Raw genomic sequence first — 17,201 nt, 5'->3', positions numbered from 1 at the left:
CTCCCTGGGCTGTGGGGAGAGGCTCCTTCCGTGGGCAGCCTGGGCAGGTGGCCCTGTGCCTTAGGCCTGCCTTGAACCCCGGGCCACGAGGCCACCCACAGGGAAAGCCAGAGGGGCCGGCTGGTGCCGAGTTCGCCAACCTCCGAGTGCCCGCCGGCCCTGCACCCCACTCCTGACCCCCTACTTGAGCAGACTCGTCAGCTCAGTGTTGGATTTCTTTTATTAAGAGAAAAATCACCACTCAAGAAAGGAAAGACAGCCAAGTGAAACCCAGCTCACGCAGGCAGGGCAGCACTTCCAGTGCAAAGGCCCGCTGCCACTGGAGGGCCTGGAGGGGCCCGCTGGGCAGGGCGGGGAGGGCACTAGCCTGGCAGAGGAAGTTCTGGGCATGGATAAAACCTCACAGCTGGGCAAGGGGGGGTGGTAAACGGCTGCCCCGGCAGGAGGAGGAGCCACCCCCAGGGTTAGTCAGAAGGTCTGCCCACTCTCGGAAGGTCTGCCCACTCGTGTAGGATAAAGACTGGTGGTGCCACTGCCCTCACAGGCTATGTCAGAGGGGAGCGGAGGGTGATGCTTTTTGCTCATATTTTTAGAACGCCCTGGGCCCTGGCCCATGCATGATTCTCAGATAATTTCATTAAAGCTTTAGTCCTTGACTGGAAGGCCTGGGGGAGGGTTTGGGGTGGCTTCCTCTGGAGCCGGGGCCTGAAGAAGGGGGGTGCCTCAGCCAGGTGGGGCAGACCCCCCACCCACAGGCAGGACCAGAGGGGCAGGGCCCCGGGAGCAGCTGGCTTGAGGAGGAGAGGATGTGCAGGGGGGCTCCTTGGACCCGAGGCCTGGAGGGTGGACAGGGGCTCCTGAGGCTCCCCAGGGAGTCTGGAAAGCCCACGCCAGGGGAGGGGAAAACGCACAGGCCCAGGAGGGGTGCCCCGGGGAGGATGCAGGGACCTCACGCCCCCAGGAGCTTCTTGACCATGTAGCCGGGGAGGCTGTAGAGGAAGAGGCCCAGCATGAGCAGCGCCAGCAGCGCCAGCACGATCTTGATGATGAGCCACTTGTACCGCGTGCAGATGAGGTACTTGATGGACTTGAGGGGGTTGAGGAACCAGACGAAGGCGGTGTCGGGCCGGCTGGGGGAGGGGAGCTGCAGTCAGGCGGGGCATCTCCCGGGGTACCCATCCCTCAGCCCCTCTAGACCCCAAGAGACCCTGCCACAGCCCCAAGAGGCGTGAGTGCTGGAGACAGGGTCGGAGCCATTGCTAAGCACAGGGTTCGCTGCTTACATTCCCGTTGGCAGGACCCTTGGCATGCCCCCTCCTCCCAAGGCCTAGCTGGCACTTCTGGAGCTTTGGGCAACCCCGAGCCTCCACCTGGACACCAGCAGCCATGGCAGCTCGCTACCCAAAGGGGCAGCCGCAGCCCCACGGGCAGTCCTGGGTTTAGGGAGCGCCTCTACTCGGCAGGTCACTGGACAGGGTCCCCTGTCCTCTCTCCGTGAGACCAGTGTTTCTCAACCTCTCCCCTCCTGAGGATCAAGCTTCTGTCCAGGGTCCGAGTGGCTCGGGGGGGGGGAGGGGGCGCCTGCCACCCTCACCGACCTGCGCACGTCAGGGGTGGTTGCTGCTCTACCTCCCAAGTGGCCTCCGAGCCAAGAAGTGCTCACTAAGCTTTACATTCTGCTGTTTGTGTTCCAGAGCAAGAGGCTTTACGGAATGTCATGATATAAAGTTAAAGTGTGAATGTGCTTTTTAAACTCCTGCCTGCCGGTGCCTGGAGGACGCAGATGGCACTCCTAGTGAGGTGCTCAGCACGAGGGGGTGGGGGTGGGGAAAGCTTGCAGAGCGGGCACGGGCGCAGGGCACCTGGTTTCCAGTCCCAGCTGGGACAGGCACGTTAGCGCCTCTTTGAGCCTCAGCTCCTCACTTGCACAATGTGTTAGCAGTGGACCCCGCTCCAGGGTTGGTGGAAGGGGAAGTGAGTCAGTGACGGTGCCTGGCGCCGAGCTGTGCTCAGCAGATGTTGGCTACTAAGATGTTGGCCTTGGATGGAACTGCTTATCGTCCCGCAGGGCGGAACACGACTGGGGGTTGGCAGCTGGGTGATGCAGGAACTATCCAGGACTCGCTGGCCAGGGTTAGCCCAAACCTTCCCCTCTCCCTGCCACATCTCAGCCTCTCCCTGCCAATGCAATAGGGTTAGTCTGTCAGGAACGTCACTGGGAGAGGAGGTGGCCAAGTTTGAGGAATGCTGGGTTGGCAACTTGGAAACCTGGGCTGAGTCCTAGCTCTACCCCAGTTTGCTAGGGAACGCTGGGCAAGTTATCTCACCTCTGAGGCCCAATATGTAATCATGTACAATACTCATTTCCAGTTCTGAGAGCCCATGAAAGCGTTTGAAAGTTCCTGTGTGTGTTCACATGTGTGTGCACAATTGTGTGTGTGCTCTGTGTGTGTGTGCTGTGTGTGCTGTGTGTATGCTGGGTGCTGTTTGTGCTGTGTGTGCCATGTGTGCCATGTGTACTGTGTATGCTTTGTATGATTGTGTGTGTGCTCTGTGTGTGTGTTGTGTGTGTGTGCTGTGTGTGTGTGTGTGTGCTGTGTGTGAGCTGTGTGAGTTCCACATGCTGTCAAGCTCCGGAGCCCCAGGTCCAGAGGAAGGGGGAGGAGTACCAGCCCTAGAGGATGCCGGGCTCAGGCCCCCAGGATCTTCTTGACCAGGTAGCCAGGCACAGAGTAGAGGAAAAGGGCGAGGAGGAGGAGCAGCAGCGTGAGCAGCAGCAGCTTGAGCAGCAGCCAGCGGTACGTGTGCCACAAGAAGTAGCGGGCAGACTTGAGAGGGTTCAAGAACCAGATGAAGCTCGTGTCGGGCCGGCTGGAGCGGAGGAGGAGCAGAGGGAGCACCGAGAAAGGACACACAGGGTGAAGGCTCAGAATGGCGGGGGCCCGGCCAAGAGGGGGCCCGGCTAAGAGGGGGCCACCCTGGGCTGAGGAGTTCCCAGGAAGAGAGAAAAGGGTAGAGGTGCCTGCAGAGTGGGGGCAAGAAGACCCAAAGGTTCTGGCCCTTCGTTCCTGGTGCAGCGCCCCCAGGGACCAGCGTGGCCGGGCCTCCGGGCGGGCAGGGCACTCACTTGGGTTTCTCTAGGGGGTCAGGTTCGTTGCGGGCAATGCCCACTGGATTCTTTTCCGCCTCCTCCGCTGTCAGGAGATGCAACTCTGCCTCCACCTTGCCCTGCAGACAGAAGAGAGCTGTCCTGGTGCCTGGGCCAGGCCCGGCCCTCAGCACCGGCTCAGCCCTGCCCACCGCCCGAGCAGGGGGCGGTGCCCACCGTGAGCTCGAACTCGTCATTCTCATCGCGGGCCAGGAGGGGCCACCAGCCTTTGACACGCTTCTGCTTGAAGATGGAGACCAGGGGCACGTCCACCTCCCCCGTGGCCATCTCCATGGTGCACTGCTTGGCCGTCTTCGCGCCCCGGGGGAACCGGTTCAGGTCCAGCTCGATGGCCCCTGTGGTGATCTCAACGTCAGCACGGACGGACGGACGGACGGATGGACGGACTGTGGGAAGGACCCCCCAGGGTGGGTGGGCTCACCCTGCCCCTTCCTCCCCCTCCCCCGCCCTCTCTGTCCCCGTCCCAGTCCCTAAGCCCCGCCCGGCCCTGCACCCAGGAAGTCGTCGGCGGAGAAGTGGTCGGCGTCCCCCCCACCCCATGCCCCCCCCCTGCCCATGCTGCCCCACAAACCTGGGGATCCAGCATCTCTCCTTCCCCTCCACTCTCTCAGCCCCTCCCATCCCACAGCTCCCTCTGTCCTGGCCCCCCTCCCCCCGGAAGGGGCTCACTCTGTCCAGCCCCCCAGCCGGGGCCTTCACCCACCCCCGCACAAAAATGTCGCTGGACTTCTCCCCAGTGAAGAAGTCATCGTCCTCCAGGACCACCTCATCCGTGTTCCACACGATGACCCGCAGCTCGTACCTGGTGGGGAGAGGGGATTAGCAGTTGGTGGGGGGGCGGCGGGGGAAGTTACCCCAGGATCTCAGGGCTGGGATGGGATGGGCAGGGGGCTGGAGCTGAGCTGACAGAAGTCCCGGGGACTTGGGCTGAGCACAGGGCCTGGACAGTTGGAGCTGAGAGAGTAGAGGAAAAGGAGAGATGTGGGTCCCCAGGTGTGAGAGGGCCAGCCAGTCAGTACAGCTGCTGTGAGCAGAGCCCCAGGGGAAGCCAGTCAGGCTGGACCACCGGGACCCAGCACCCTCCTGGGCAGGGAGGTGGCTCTGGGCAGGGAGGGGCAGGGCCGGCTGCTGGGGGCGGCTGAAGAGAGGCCCAGAGAGTCAGGAGCAAGGTGCTTGTCTCAGGGGCCGGAAGCTCATTCCAGTTCTCATAGAAACTCAAGTCCAGCGGCCGGCAGTGGACGCCCTGGAACCCAGTCTCCTTTATGTCCTTGTGCCCAGAGAGAATTTTCCCTTTGAAGTGTAATTGTCATTACGAATGAGGAAGTTACATTTCAACGTCCAAGAGTGAGGTTGAGTCACCCACTAACAATTGATTGGAAGGTGGTTCCTGGAGTTCTGCCCTGGACTGCAAGTCCCGGTGACACCATAGGTTGGGGTGGCCCCTAGTGGTAGGTCCTGGAACAGCATGCTGTGGCCCCCGAGCGGGAGGCTATTTCCAGCAGAATTGTCTGCATAATTTGACTGCCCAGAGCAAAATGGAAATACAAGGCTCCTTGTTCAAAAATCATCAAGAATCTCAAGATGATCGGGTTGGAGCAAGGGTGGGGTCCCTGAGCATGAGCCCCTGTGCGAATCCTCAAAGCTGGCCCTGGTGCCAGGCCTGAGGGCATCCCAGCTGCCAGGGACTAGATCCTGCCATTGTACAGATGGGAAAACTGAGGACCAGGGAGGCAAAGGGACTTGGCCAGGGTCAGCCAGGAGAGGCAGCGGGCTTGGCTCCCGGCCCAGTGCTCCTTCCACGCGACCCTCCCCCTGCTGCTTCCGGGCACTCGCTCCTGCTCATCTTGGCAGGGGCTTCAGCTAACCCGGGCGGAGCTTACTGACAGCCTGGTGTGGGCTGTGCCCGCCAGAGCAGGCTCTCGGGGTCCGTGGCTTGTGTGCCACTGTGTATCCTGTGTGGGAGCCCGCATTCTGGTGCGAGTCCACGAGAGGGTGCCAACGTGTGCTCATGGCCAAGGGCAGGCCTCACCACTCTCCGGATGGGTGGGTGTGTTCCCACCACAAGGCCACACAGGGAATGCCAACCGGCCCAGGTGATCTGGGCTGTGGAAGGAGTGGCGAGGGCTGGAGACGGGAAGACTGGCGCTGGGCCCCAGCAGCTCACTTCTTGGGCTTCCGGGGGGAGATGTCCAGAGGCGTCCCAGGGGCCGGCATGTCCATGGGGAACATGTCCACCCACAGCTCCAGGCGGCCCTGAGGAAGAGGGGCGTGCCAGGTCTTCCTGAGACTCCGCCTCTGCTCTCCTCCCCCTCCCGACCTTTGTCCTGTCAGGACCCATTTCATCAATTTCCATCCTTGGATGCCAGGAATTCCTATGACGTCATCAATAGCCAATCACAGCTTCTGAGGGAGACCCCCAGGTATCCACCAGAGCTGATGTGGGCTGACTCAAGGCAAAGATGTGCCTCTGGAGTGACCGTGAAGGGCCTGGTGGGGAGCTGCCGCCAGGCTTTGGGAATGCAGCCAACGGCATGAGCATCCGTTTTACGGACCCAGGTTGGGATTCCCCGATCCCAACACCAGAGAACCTCAGGGGCGTCACCTGCTCGATTCCCGGCTTGTCAGGGTTGAGCAGCGGCCGTGTCTCCACGTGCTCCGGCACCAGACGGCAGCCCACTCGGGGGATGTCCTCCCAGTGCCGCAGGGCGCACAGCGCCACGTGCTCATCCGTGGGCCCCCTCTGACCTGTGGATGCCAGCGGGTCAGCTGCACATATGGGCTCAGCAGAACAAGATCTGTGCTGGGCCAGGGACTTGGGCACAAAGAGGCCCCCGCACCAGCCCTGGGTCACACGTCTTCATGGTACTGTTGGGGACACTGAAGCACGGAGGGAGAAGCAGCTTGCCCAAGCTCTCGGCTGTCCCACAGGGCCCAGAGGTCTGTGTCCTTGGGTTCTCTCCGCCTGGGGAACTTGACCAGAGTCCCCTGAGGGGGTGTGATGTCAGGAGGGCAATGCCCAGCGTCCGGAAGGCGGTCAGCACGAGGTCCCCGCACAGCTCTGCCTGATTCTCTGGGAAGGGCCACGTGGGCGCAGGAGCGGGGAGCGGGCAGGGCTTGTAGCCACGTGACCTTGGACGGTCACTAACTGCTTTGGGTCTCAGATTCCTCATCTATTGAATGGGGAGACCCTCCCTCGCCCAGGATGCCGAGAAGGAGAGAGAAGGAAGGAGCAGGCAAGCGCTGTGTAGCATGGGGAGCCTGGGCAGAGGTGGGCAGACAGGAGAGGGACTCGGGGCCGAGGAGACCCCAGGCCGGGCCTCCGGGTTCCATCAAGGGAAGTGTGGGTCCCTCCTTGGCCCCTGCCCCCCCTGTGGCTGTGCCCAGCCCCCGTTACCGTTCTCATCTTCCATCTCGGAGGGCCCGGTGAAGACGCGGTTGGACACCTTCACCCTCCCGGGGGGCCCGAAGTGGGGGCCGTCCACTTTGCCCTCCTTGCACAGGCGGGTCAGGATCTGGCTGGGCTTCATGGGGTCCCGCCAGATATTGTAGCCGTGTCTGTGGGAGGGCACACAGGCTCGTGGGGCTCAGGTGGGCTGGGCCACTCCCAGGTGGCAGCTGGTTACGGCCGATTCTCTAAAGTTGTCTGTTGCCCTAGTGCAGTGATGGCGAACCTATGACACGCGTGTCAGAGGTGACACGCGAACTCATTTTTTTTGGTTGATTTTTCTTTGTTAAATGGCATTTAAATATATAAAATAAATATCAAAAATATAAGTCTTTGTTTTACTATGGTTGCAAATATCAAACACTTTCTATATGTGACACAGCACCAGAGTTAAGTTAGGGTTTTTCAAAATGCTGACACGCCGAGCTCAAAGGTTTGCCATCACTGCCCTATTGGGTCCCGCTATGGGTTCCAGGCTCAGCTGAGGTGCTGGGACAGCTGGAGGCTGATCTCTCCTGCCCTGGGCTCTGGCCCCAGTGCCCAGTGTCCCAGTCTCCCATCTCCCTCCCTGGGGCCCACTTCTCTAAAACCTCAAAGACTCCCATGAGGACACGGATAACCAGAGAGGTTAAGGGATGTAACCAGGGTCACACAGCCTGTCATTGGCAGAGACCAGCCAGATCCCCGGCAAAGGACACAGTGCCATCTCTCTCTACCCTCCTTGCCCTGCCTCCTCTGTCCTGGAACCCCCTGTGGCTCTCTCTTTGTCTTAGACTCTGTCCTGGCCACGGAAGGCTGTGCCCGGAGCCTGCAGGGGTTCAGGCCTGGCCAGGAACAGAACCTGTACTATGTCCAGCTTCCCAAACCCCCTGCTCTGAAGGGTATTTTCAGAGTCAGGGTACAGCAGGTGGGCCCCGCCCGCCCCACCTACATGGAGTAGGTCTGGGCGATGCCGCAGGTGGCGCGGTGCTTGCTGTAGAAGCGATTCTCCAGGTCAATCTTGGTTTCCCCGATGAGGTCATCGGTGCCGACCAGGTCCCAGTCATACACGGACACCGTCAGCATGGATTCCATGGGGAAGGACGCCTCGATGTCGAAGGACCTGGCAGGGCGGAGGTTGGGAGACGGGTTGAGGGTGAAGTAGGGTGGGAGGGGGTCTGGGCTGGAGAAGCTGGGGTGGGAGTAAGGGGCCCGCAGGAGGCCTTACTTCCCAAAGACAGGGTTGAGCTGCTTGGAGATGTAGTTCTCCTTGTCCCGGATGTCAGTCTTGCCCAGCCGGATGGCGATGTAGGGGTCCGCTTTGCCGTTGATGTCTGCCGGGTGCAGGTCTGTGGCCTGAGATGGGAGACGTGCTCCTGAGCAGGCTCCCACACCCTCCTCATCTTCCAGTGCCCCCGCCCTGCTCCCTGATAGTCCCTGATGGTGACGGGCGGGACCACTGGACCGGGGGCAGGAGGCTTGCTGTGTGCCCTCCAGCCTCAGCTTCCTCATCTATAAAAGATGGGAACCAGCCCTAGCTGGCTTGGCTCAGTGAACAGAGCATCGGCCTGCTGACTGAAGGGTCCAGGGTTCAATTCCAGTCAGGGGCACGTACCTCAGTTGCAGGCTCAGTCCTGGCCCCTGCGTATAGGAGGCAACCAATCCAGGTGTCTCTTTCACATTGATGTTTCTCTCTCTGTTTCTCCCCCTCCCTTCCACTCTCTCTAAAAATCAATGGGAAAATATCGTTAGGGGAGGATTAACAAAAAAATAAAATAATTAGAAAAAGATGGGAGCTAGACCAGATGACCTTCAGGTGCCTCCCAGGCAGGGGCTGTCAGTTTGCAGCTGCCTCGACCCTCCTGGGCAGGGGCACTGGGTGACTGGGGAGGGGGTGACGGGGGAGGGGGCGACGGGGAAGGCTCACCCGGACCACATAGACTCGGACCAGCACGTTGATGGGGTCGTTGCTGGGAATGCCCTGGAACATGCCATAGGTGGGGTCGTATCCGGCTTCCCGGGACACATCCTCTGGGAGTGGCACTTTGTACATGCAGAGGGAGCCCTGGGCAAGGCAAGCGTGGGTCAGGGTGTGGGTTTCTCTGAGCACGGGGGTGGGGGGGGTTGGGGCTGGCACCCTGTGGGGGCAGGGCCTTAACTCTTTGGTGGCTGGATCATGGGAGGACCAGGGGGTCTGGAGGAAGTGGCCAGGGCAGCGGCAGGGAGGGGGATAAAGTAAGCAACTTGGGGAGCCCTTGGGGCAGATGCTCTTTATCAGTCAGCACGGAAGTCTTTTCATATTTTACCAACCCGTGCCGCTGACAGTTCCACGCAACTGTCAGCCTTGAGTGCAGGCTGGTGTGGCGGTCGGGGTGGCGGGGGGCTCAGGGTACAGGGCCTGGGGCTCCTCGCCTGACCTTGAACCGGCCGACGATGCGCTCCTCCTCGGTGGAGCCATCTTCGTCATCGCCTGTCTTGCCTCGAAGCAGGTTGAAGGTGTGCAGCCAGTCCTCGAAGTGGTCGAACTCTGCCTCCAGCTCCTTGGGGTACACCTGAGCCAGGCTGAGCCGTCAGGGGGACGTGGCCCGTCCACCTGCCTCCCTCTTGTCCCATCTGCCACCTCCTGCCCTCGGGGGTGACCCCGCACCGCTGGCAGGGTCTGCCCCAGACCTTCACCTTGAGCTCGTCAATCTTGGATTTCTTCTTCTCAGGGGCCTCAGGCCCCTGGCCAGGCCCGGGACTCTGGGTTCTCTTCTTCTTCTCCTCCTTTGCGGCCTTTGCCTTCTTCATCGGCCCCTTCAGGCCTGGCCGGAAACAGAGAAGGAGGCCTGGTCAGTTCGGGGCAGAAACGATGGAGCAGGAAGGCCTGGGTGGAGTTCCAGCTCGCTACTAATTTACTTAGTAATTTCACTGGCCGGTCTCTGTGTACTCATCTGTGAAATGTAGACAGTACTCCCTGGCGTGCCCGCCTCACGCGGGTGCGGGTGCCACTAAGGTCACCCAGGGAGTGTGCACCAAGACTGTTGTCATGCCCTTTGACAGAGCAGGGCATGGGAGGTGCTCACTCTCCTCTCTGGAACCCAGTCTGCTCGTCTGTAACATTATGAGGGTTGCTGCACATCAGCATTTCCCAAAAGGCATTCAGTGGAACACCAGGTGGAGGTGTTCTTGAAAGGCTTTTGGAAGAAGGGTAGCATGGTCAAATGTGTTGGGGAAATATGTCATATCTTCCTTTTAGAGATTTATGGTAATATTTGTATATTAAAGGCACTGAGAAGTCCTGCACCAAAAGACTTACTTTTCACATTGAACCACAGAACTCCTTTTCCCTCCGGAATGTCCATTAACACTGTTCCATGGAAAAGTCTGGAAAATGCTGGGAAAGAGGAGCTCTGAGGTCCCTTCCAGCGCTTAGGTTCTGTGGCTCTAAATGTCTGTCCATCACTGTGGTTGCTGAACTGGTCAGAGTGAAAGCCACTCTGGATCAGGCCAGGCGTGCTTGCCAGTGCCCAGGGATGCCTGATGACAGCTGCCCTTGGCTGCTGCAGCCGTGTGGGCCCGTGGGCGGGAGAAAGAGGTGCAGTGGGCAGGGGAGCCAGCCATCTGGGGGCACGCGGCGGGGGGAAGGAGCGGGGGGCCCAGGCAGAGATCTAGGGTTCCAGGGCTCACCCTCAATGTTGTCCATCTCCTCTTTCTCCTCCGAGTCCATTCCTGAGGCATCTTGCTGTCGAAGTTGCTGCCAAAAGATGAGGTGAGGAGGAGGAAAGGTGGGCTTCTTGGGGAGGGTCTGCTGACCCCCCACTGCCGTCTCAGACCAGCCTTAAGTGCACTAGACACAGAAACTCCTTCCTACTGGGTTACAAACCCATTGCGTGCTCTGCTTACGTGCATTAAACCAATGCATGATGTGGACCTATGACCAACTGTACTTAGGGGTTTATGATTCTTTAAATTGTGCATCATTAAGAATATAGTGTCCTTTAATGTTGCCTGTTATATTATTATAGTATAATGTAGAAAGTATAACTGAGTGAGTTATACCTTCACTCAGTTCACCTCACCCACTGGAGACGCAATCACTAGGTTTCAACCAAAGCCCACGGTCACATGGTGGCAGCCTGTGCGTTCAGACAAGGAGACCACAGGCAGCCCCTGGAGCTCCAGCCTGGTCGCCCCGGATCCAGGAGGTGACGGTGGGAGGAGATCCTGCTGTGTCCCCCAGTTATCTGCTTTCCTGTTCTGGACGAGTTTTTCTCGGCACACAGCCAACTTAGCTTCCCTGGTAGCTGTGTGGCCATGGGACTAGATTCTGGCCCATACGTTCAATTTCTGGATTGGGCCCTTAAAGGAAAGGGGTATGACTCCTCTTCCCCCCTTTACCCTCTCCTGTGCACTGCTATTAGGACATGAGGGCAAGCCCCCTCTAACTGTACACATGCAGGAAGCAGGTGGTAGGATCTTGGTCCTTGACACTGCGGAGTCACCGTGCCAGCCTTTCCTCGCTCACACGGCTCTAGCTCACTGCAGCTTAGCCCGTGCTCTCACTAATGGGGATGTGAGCAGCACACACAGCGGGGGCCACAGAAGGCGCCTGGGGAGGGAGTGTGGCTGAACCAGCACCGCTGAGGAAACACGACTGCAGGCACATGTCCCGCCTGGTCAGCCAGCCAGTCAGGAGCGCCCTGAACTAGGAAGACAGCGCGGAGACGAAACAACGGAAGAAGAGGAGGGATGCGCTTTCTGGAACTTGCCACCGGGCTCAGCAGACGGAACCCATGTGCACACAACAGGGGAAGAGCTTGCCCCCGCCCCGGTGACGGAGATGAGTCAAAACAGTGTGAAGGTGGGCGAGTGCTTGAGAAGCTGTTTCTGTTGGACCCCTGAGCACGTTCTCCTCTTCCTCACACGTCACCTCCTCTGGGAAGCCTCCCCAGACCCCTGCAGCCACTGACTTGCTTTCGTCACCACACTGTACTGTCCATTTCACCCGGCAAGCAGAGGGCTCCTCGGGGCAGGGGTGGCGTCTTATCTTTCAGCTCCCACAGCATCTGGGATGGTGTCTGACCCTTATCCATTCCAGAGACGTTTGTGAAATAAATGGATGAGGATGAGAGAAAGGCAAGCCAGGGAAGGTGAGTCCTGAGCTAGAACTTCAAGGCTGTTCCAAGCTCATGCGAATGGGGTGGAGGAGCCAGCTCTGGTGGGAGCAGGAAAGAAGGTGGGCAGGAGGGCCTGATGTGGGGTTGGGGCCACCTCTCCGATTCCCCCTTAGCCCCTGGCCCAGGCGCAGGCCTCACCTCCTTCATGGTGTCGATGGAGGCGAAGTACTTGGACCACCAGTCCAGCATGCTCTCATCCGGCTCCTCCTCCTCCGGCTCGTCCGAGCTGCCCTTCTTCTTCTTCTTCTTCTTCTCCTTCTCCTCGTCAGCCTGGTGGACAGGCCAGGTCCAGAGTCCTGCATACATCCCTGCGCCCTGGCCATGCCCTGAACAACCAGGGGTCTCCCATCTGTTCTGACCACTGCTCCCGGAAAGCCCCGGGCTTCTCGAGGCTCTGTGGGGCCACCAATAGCAGAGGAGCAGGGCTTTGTTTTAGGGAAGAGGATGCCATGACTGGAGAGGTCATGACCTGCCAACATGAGCCACTGGCCAAAGCAGGAGTGGCACTCAGGGGCCCTGCTGCCCAAGCAGCTCTCTCCCTCGGCCTCTTTGGAGGGTGTGCAGGTGTGAGCACCCAGGGGCTGGGGGTAGCTCAGTGCCTGATGCTAGGCCCAGTGTAGGGTCCTCTTTCCCCAGAACCTCCCCCTCCATGGTCCCCTCACTCACCACATCCACCTTGATGACGGCATCAGAAGTCTGCAAAAGGGAACCAAAGACATGGGGACAGAATTAGCGCCCGGGGCCTGGAGTGGAGGCAGCTGCCCAACTAGGGAGCGTGAGGAGAGGGAGCTCTCGCAGGGATGCTCGCTGTGTGCCGAGTCCCTGTGCCCCCAGGGTTAGCTCTGCACTGTAGGCACACTACTGCTGAGCCTGCAAAAGGCCTGCTTCACAGAGGTTCCCCCAGACCCGCAGGGTGGTGGTTCTCAACCCCGAGACAGCTGGGGACTCCCCAGATGATTTCAATGCGAGGTCAGGGTTGGGAGGGGATGCTGGCCACATGCAGTTCAGTGACGTTGGCTAGATGGAGTCAACTTCAACTCCATTGTTCCCCCCTCACCAGGTCAAGGCCTTAAAAATTAAGTGAATATGCACACACACAATTGCATAGCCAAAGGGGACCCTGGTGAGACACTCCACCAGAGCCCAGGGCCTGTGGGATGAGGGGGATGCTAAGGTATTGTTCTCTGTCTTGTTTGTGATAGCCTGAAACTAGGGGCTTCCCAGCAGACCCCCAGGAGGACTCAGGAGGCTGGGAGTTGAGGAGTTGGGGATCTCCAGGTGTAGCCCCGGAGCCTGGCAGTGCCACCCCAGGGCCGTGGGCCAGGCACTGGACCTCATCTGCTCCCCTTTCCCAAGAGTCATGCCCACTGCTCACTCAGCCACTGGCCAGGACCCTCTGGGGCCAAGAATTATGAGCCAAGAGAAGGTGGGCCTGATGAGGAGTCGAGCAAGCTCAGATCTCAGAAGCTAGGAGACAGCCCAGGTTGTGTGAAGCAGGCCAGGTTGGAAATGAGATTTGGAGAAAGTGGTGGAGAGGAGGCCCACTTCCATCCCCTCAGCACTGTCTGGACGCAGGATGGCCTGCTCCAGGCTGGCCTCCATCCTGCCCTCGCCTGCCCCTGCTGACTCCACATCCAAACCCCAGGCGGCAGGTCTCCCTCTGGCAGACAAATGGCCTGAGTCGTAGGACCAGGAGGAACAAGGAGCTTCCAGCTGGAGATCCTTCCACAACCAAGGTCTGGGGAGAGTTGTCTGTGAATGGCTGGAATGGAGAACCAGGAACCCTTGGGAAAAACCACTGGGAATCCATCGCTTACGGTGGTGTCAGTTGGAGTGAGAATAATTGCAGGCTATTGCTTCCAATCGTTACTGCTCGTTGTGTCTCTCATACATGCACACCACACACTCGTGCTCACACACACACGCACACACCCAGAGTCTAGGATGGAGCTTTCTGCACACACAGTCAGTGTTAGCCCTGGGCACGCGCACACCCAGGGTCTAGGATGGAGCTTCATGCACGCACAGTCAGTGTTAGCCCTGGGCACGCGCACACCCAGGGTCTAGGATGGAGCTTCATGCACGCACAGTCAGTGTTAGCCCTGGGCACGCGCACACCCAGGGTCTAGGATGGAGCTTCATGCACGCACAGTCAGTGTTAGCCCTGGGCACGCGCACACCCAGGGTCTAGGATGGAGCTTCATGCACGCACAGTCAGTGTTAGCCCTGGACACGCGCACACCCAGGGTCTAGGATGGAGCTTCATGCACGCACAGTCAGTGTTAGCCCTGGGCACGCGCACACCCAGGGTCTAGGATGGAGCTTCATGCACGCACAGTCAGTGTTAGCCCTGGGCACGCGCACACCCAGGGTCTAGGATGGAGCTTCATGCACGCACAGTCAGTGTTAGCCCTGGGCACGCGCACACCCAGGGTCTAGGATGGAGCTTCATGCACGCACAGTCAGTGTTAGCCCTGGGCACGCGCACACCCAGGGTCTAGGATGGAGCTTCATGCACGCACAGTCAGTGTTAGCCCTGGGCACGCGCACACCCAGGGTCTAGGATGGAGCTTCATGCACGCACAGTCAGTGTTAGCCCTGGGCACGCGCACACCCAGGGTCTAGGATGGAGCTTCATGCACGCACAGTCAGTGTTAGCCCTGGGCACGCGCACACCCAGAGGCTAGGATGGAGCTTCATGCACACACAGTGTTAGCCCTGGGCACGCGGGCAGCGGCGGCCCGGCTCACAGGGAGCCTCACCCGCAGCTGCATGCGCCAGGCCGTGTGGCACTGACCCCGTGCGCCTTACCGCGTCCAGCTTCACCATGGTCTCCAGCTTCTTGACGGGCACCTCTGGCTCCATGTTCACCACGACCTCCCCTGTGGGGTGAGAGGAGGGGCCCCCATTGCACAGCACACGGCAGCCCCGGAGGAGTCTTACTGGACAGAGAGATGGACAGACAGGCAGACAGACAGGGAAGAGCAGGAGTAACAGTGAAAGTCAGGCGTGAGCAGAAGGACCAGAGGCCTAAAGCTGATTTTTAAGAAGAGAGGAGGGCGGGGCAGTTGAGAGATAACTGATGGGCATAAGGAGAGGGAGAAGGTGAGCGAGAGGGGAGGGAGGGCTGCGGTTGAGAGAAATAGTGGAGGCTGGGCTGGGAGGGAGGCCTGGGTCTTCTCCCAGAACCAACCTGGGAAGCCATCTGCCCTCAGGCCCTCTAAGAACATCTCCAGCTCTGGCTCTTTCTGGCCCTAGAACAGCGGTTCTCAACCTGTGGGTCGTGACCCCTTTGGGGGTCGAATGACCCTTTCACAGGGGTCGCCTAAGACCATCAGAAAACACATATATAATTACATATTGTTTTTGTGATTAATCACTATGCTTTCATTATGTTCAATTTGTAACAATGAAAATAACATCCTGCATATCAGATATATACATGACGATTCATAACAGTAGCAAAATGACAGTTATGAAGTAGCAACGAAAATAATTTTATGGTTGGGGGTCACCACAACAGGAGGAATGGTATTAAAGGGTCGCGGCATTAGGAAGGTTGAGAACCGCTGCCCTAGAATGAGGGGCCGATCCGGGCAGCTCTGGCTCTCAGGATAGGACCTCCCCCCTGGCCTCCTCTGTACCCACTCGGGGATGCACTGGAGGAGCGAACTGGTGGCTGTGTGGACTGGACCGTGAGCTGGAGCTCCTCCCATGGACTGAGTGGAGACAGGCCTGGGTTTTGGGGTGTGGTCATACCGGTGCTGTTCCAGTTGGGGGCTGAATGGTCCGGGGGCCGGTAGATGAAGCGCCGAAGGGAGCTAACGGCGTGGGAGCCCACCAGGGTGTAGCGGCCGAAGGCCCGGCAGTCCACCACACGGATGTTCAAGGGCGGGTGCAGTAGCTCGTTCTCCGGGAGGTCCTGGGGTGTTGGCCAATGGAGCCTGAGCTCAGAGAAGGGGGCAGAGGCTCCTGGCCTTGCCCAGCCACACCAGCCACACCCAGCTCTGCCAGGCTGTGCCCAGGCCTGCACCCACCACTTCAAACCACTTGACAAGGGTGCTGAAGTTGGGGTTCTTCTTGTAATTGTGGATCATGGATGACTGTACCCCCTTCCCCGCACACTCGATGTCCACCCTCGGCCGGTCCACCTGGGCCAGGTTCACCCGCTTCAGGTCCCGCAGGCCCCAGAACAGCACCTGGGGGGTGGGGGTCAGGGGAGATGAGAGTCCCCTCAGTCAAGGGAGCCAGCCATGGGTGGGCTGGGCCACCTGAGGAGGAGCTGGGCCGTGGAGTGGGCAGTGAGTCAGGAGGGGCAGGGCCAGGAGAGCTGACAGGAGTGGGTGTGGCGGGCAGAGAGGAGGGCTGGGAAAGGCCCAGAACATGGCCGGGCAGCTCAGATCAGACCGGCCAGACCCTGGGCTGGCGGGGGCCTGGGCCTGCTGCTGGCTCCACGTATGACCTTGGACAAGTCACTTCCCTTCCAGGTCCCTGTCTCCTTGTCTGAAAAAGGAGATGGCCTGAGGTTGGGGAGACCCCTGGAATATGATGTCAGTGATGTCATATGTGCTTATGACCCCGATGGAGTAAGAGAGTGAGGGAGCAAGGAAGAGCGAGCACAGCAGGGCCTGTCAGGGGAAGGAAGGAGGGATGAGGGGGTGAGTGGAGCCCTCACGCACCTCGATTCGGTATTTGCTGAGCACGGGCCGGATGCCCACGGGAACGGGCATGATGGGACCGCGATCTGTGTCCACCGGGCCATTGATGGGTGGCAGGTCGGCCTTTCCTGCTGGCCCGATCTGGGGAATTGGGGTCACAGGTCACACCCTGCAGAGCCCAGAGAGTGGGCTCTCCCTTCCCAGGGGTTAGTTGCCATGTGATCTGGGGAGACAGGGGGTAGGCCCAACACCCGGGGCCCCTAAGAACCACGCTCCCAGCTCTAGTGGGACCGGCCTCTGAGCAGGCTGGGGAGCGGAGGCCCACCTGCAGCAGCTCGAAGGCGGCCAGAAGGTCTCCGGCCGTGGCGTTGCCGCGGTAGATCTGGTAGTACTCGAGCTGGGGCGGGAAGCGGGGCGGGCAGTACGCCTCGTCAGCCATCTTCACCACGGGCTTGGCGAAGGTCCGGCCCATGAAGTCGCATTTGCCCTGATGTGACAAACAACCAAGGTGGGCACTGGGAGCTGGAGCTCACTGAGCAGCGTCACACCTGGGGTCTCCCTCTGTCCTTGCCACAGCCCCGGGAGGTCAGGGCAGGTGTGATCACCCCATTTCACCAATGGGACCCCAAGTCTCACCACAGACTTGCTCATGGCCATGCTGGCAGTGAATGGCAGTCGGGACTCAGGCCTAGAAACGAGGCCCTCCTGCTTCTAGTCTGGGGCTCGCTCAGGGACCCCAGTAGCTGAGTGCTTGTCGTAAGTGGCTTCCCAGCTCTGGAGGGATCACTCCG

The 17,201-nt window shown here is 59.8% G+C and overlaps 1 protein-coding gene across 1 annotated transcript in view; it reads right to left on the bottom strand.

Annotated features, from left to right (window-relative positions):
- Positions 1–76: 76 nt before the first annotated feature.
- The window catches only part of OTOF (otoferlin), a 97,056-nt gene continuing 79,931 nt past the window's right edge, over positions 77–17,201 (bottom strand). Inside the window, exons 27-47 of the mRNA XM_006767590.2 lie at positions 16,736–16,897; positions 16,432–16,551; positions 15,790–15,951; positions 15,512–15,674; positions 14,564–14,634; positions 12,419–12,448; positions 11,891–12,022; positions 10,263–10,329; positions 9,270–9,397; positions 9,011–9,145; positions 8,521–8,658; positions 7,822–7,949; positions 7,546–7,716; positions 6,564–6,724; positions 5,772–5,914; positions 5,334–5,422; positions 3,849–3,971; positions 3,663–3,727; positions 3,326–3,504; positions 3,128–3,228; positions 77–1,130 (exon numbers count right to left, since the gene is read on the bottom strand). Coding sequence (XP_006767653.1) covers positions 950–1,130; positions 3,128–3,228; positions 3,326–3,504; positions 3,663–3,727; positions 3,849–3,971; positions 5,334–5,422; positions 5,772–5,914; positions 6,564–6,724; positions 7,546–7,716; positions 7,822–7,949; positions 8,521–8,658; positions 9,011–9,145; positions 9,270–9,397; positions 10,263–10,329; positions 11,891–12,022; positions 12,419–12,448; positions 14,564–14,634; positions 15,512–15,674; positions 15,790–15,951; positions 16,432–16,551; positions 16,736–16,897 — 2,649 coding nt within the window. The 3' untranslated portion in view covers positions 77–949. The remainder of the gene's footprint in view (positions 1,131–3,127; positions 3,229–3,325; positions 3,505–3,662; positions 3,728–3,848; positions 3,972–5,333; positions 5,423–5,771; positions 5,915–6,563; positions 6,725–7,545; positions 7,717–7,821; positions 7,950–8,520; positions 8,659–9,010; positions 9,146–9,269; positions 9,398–10,262; positions 10,330–11,890; positions 12,023–12,418; positions 12,449–14,563; positions 14,635–15,511; positions 15,675–15,789; positions 15,952–16,431; positions 16,552–16,735; positions 16,898–17,201) is intronic.

The sequence above is a fragment of the Myotis davidii genome, unplaced genomic scaffold (assembly GCF_000327345.1).
Source record: "Myotis davidii unplaced genomic scaffold, ASM32734v1 scaffold238, whole genome shotgun sequence".
NCBI lineage: Eukaryota > Metazoa > Chordata > Mammalia > Chiroptera > Vespertilionidae > Myotis > Myotis davidii.
The sequence above is the reverse complement of the archived record's forward strand: the minus strand, read 5'-3'. Positions and strand labels throughout refer to the sequence as shown.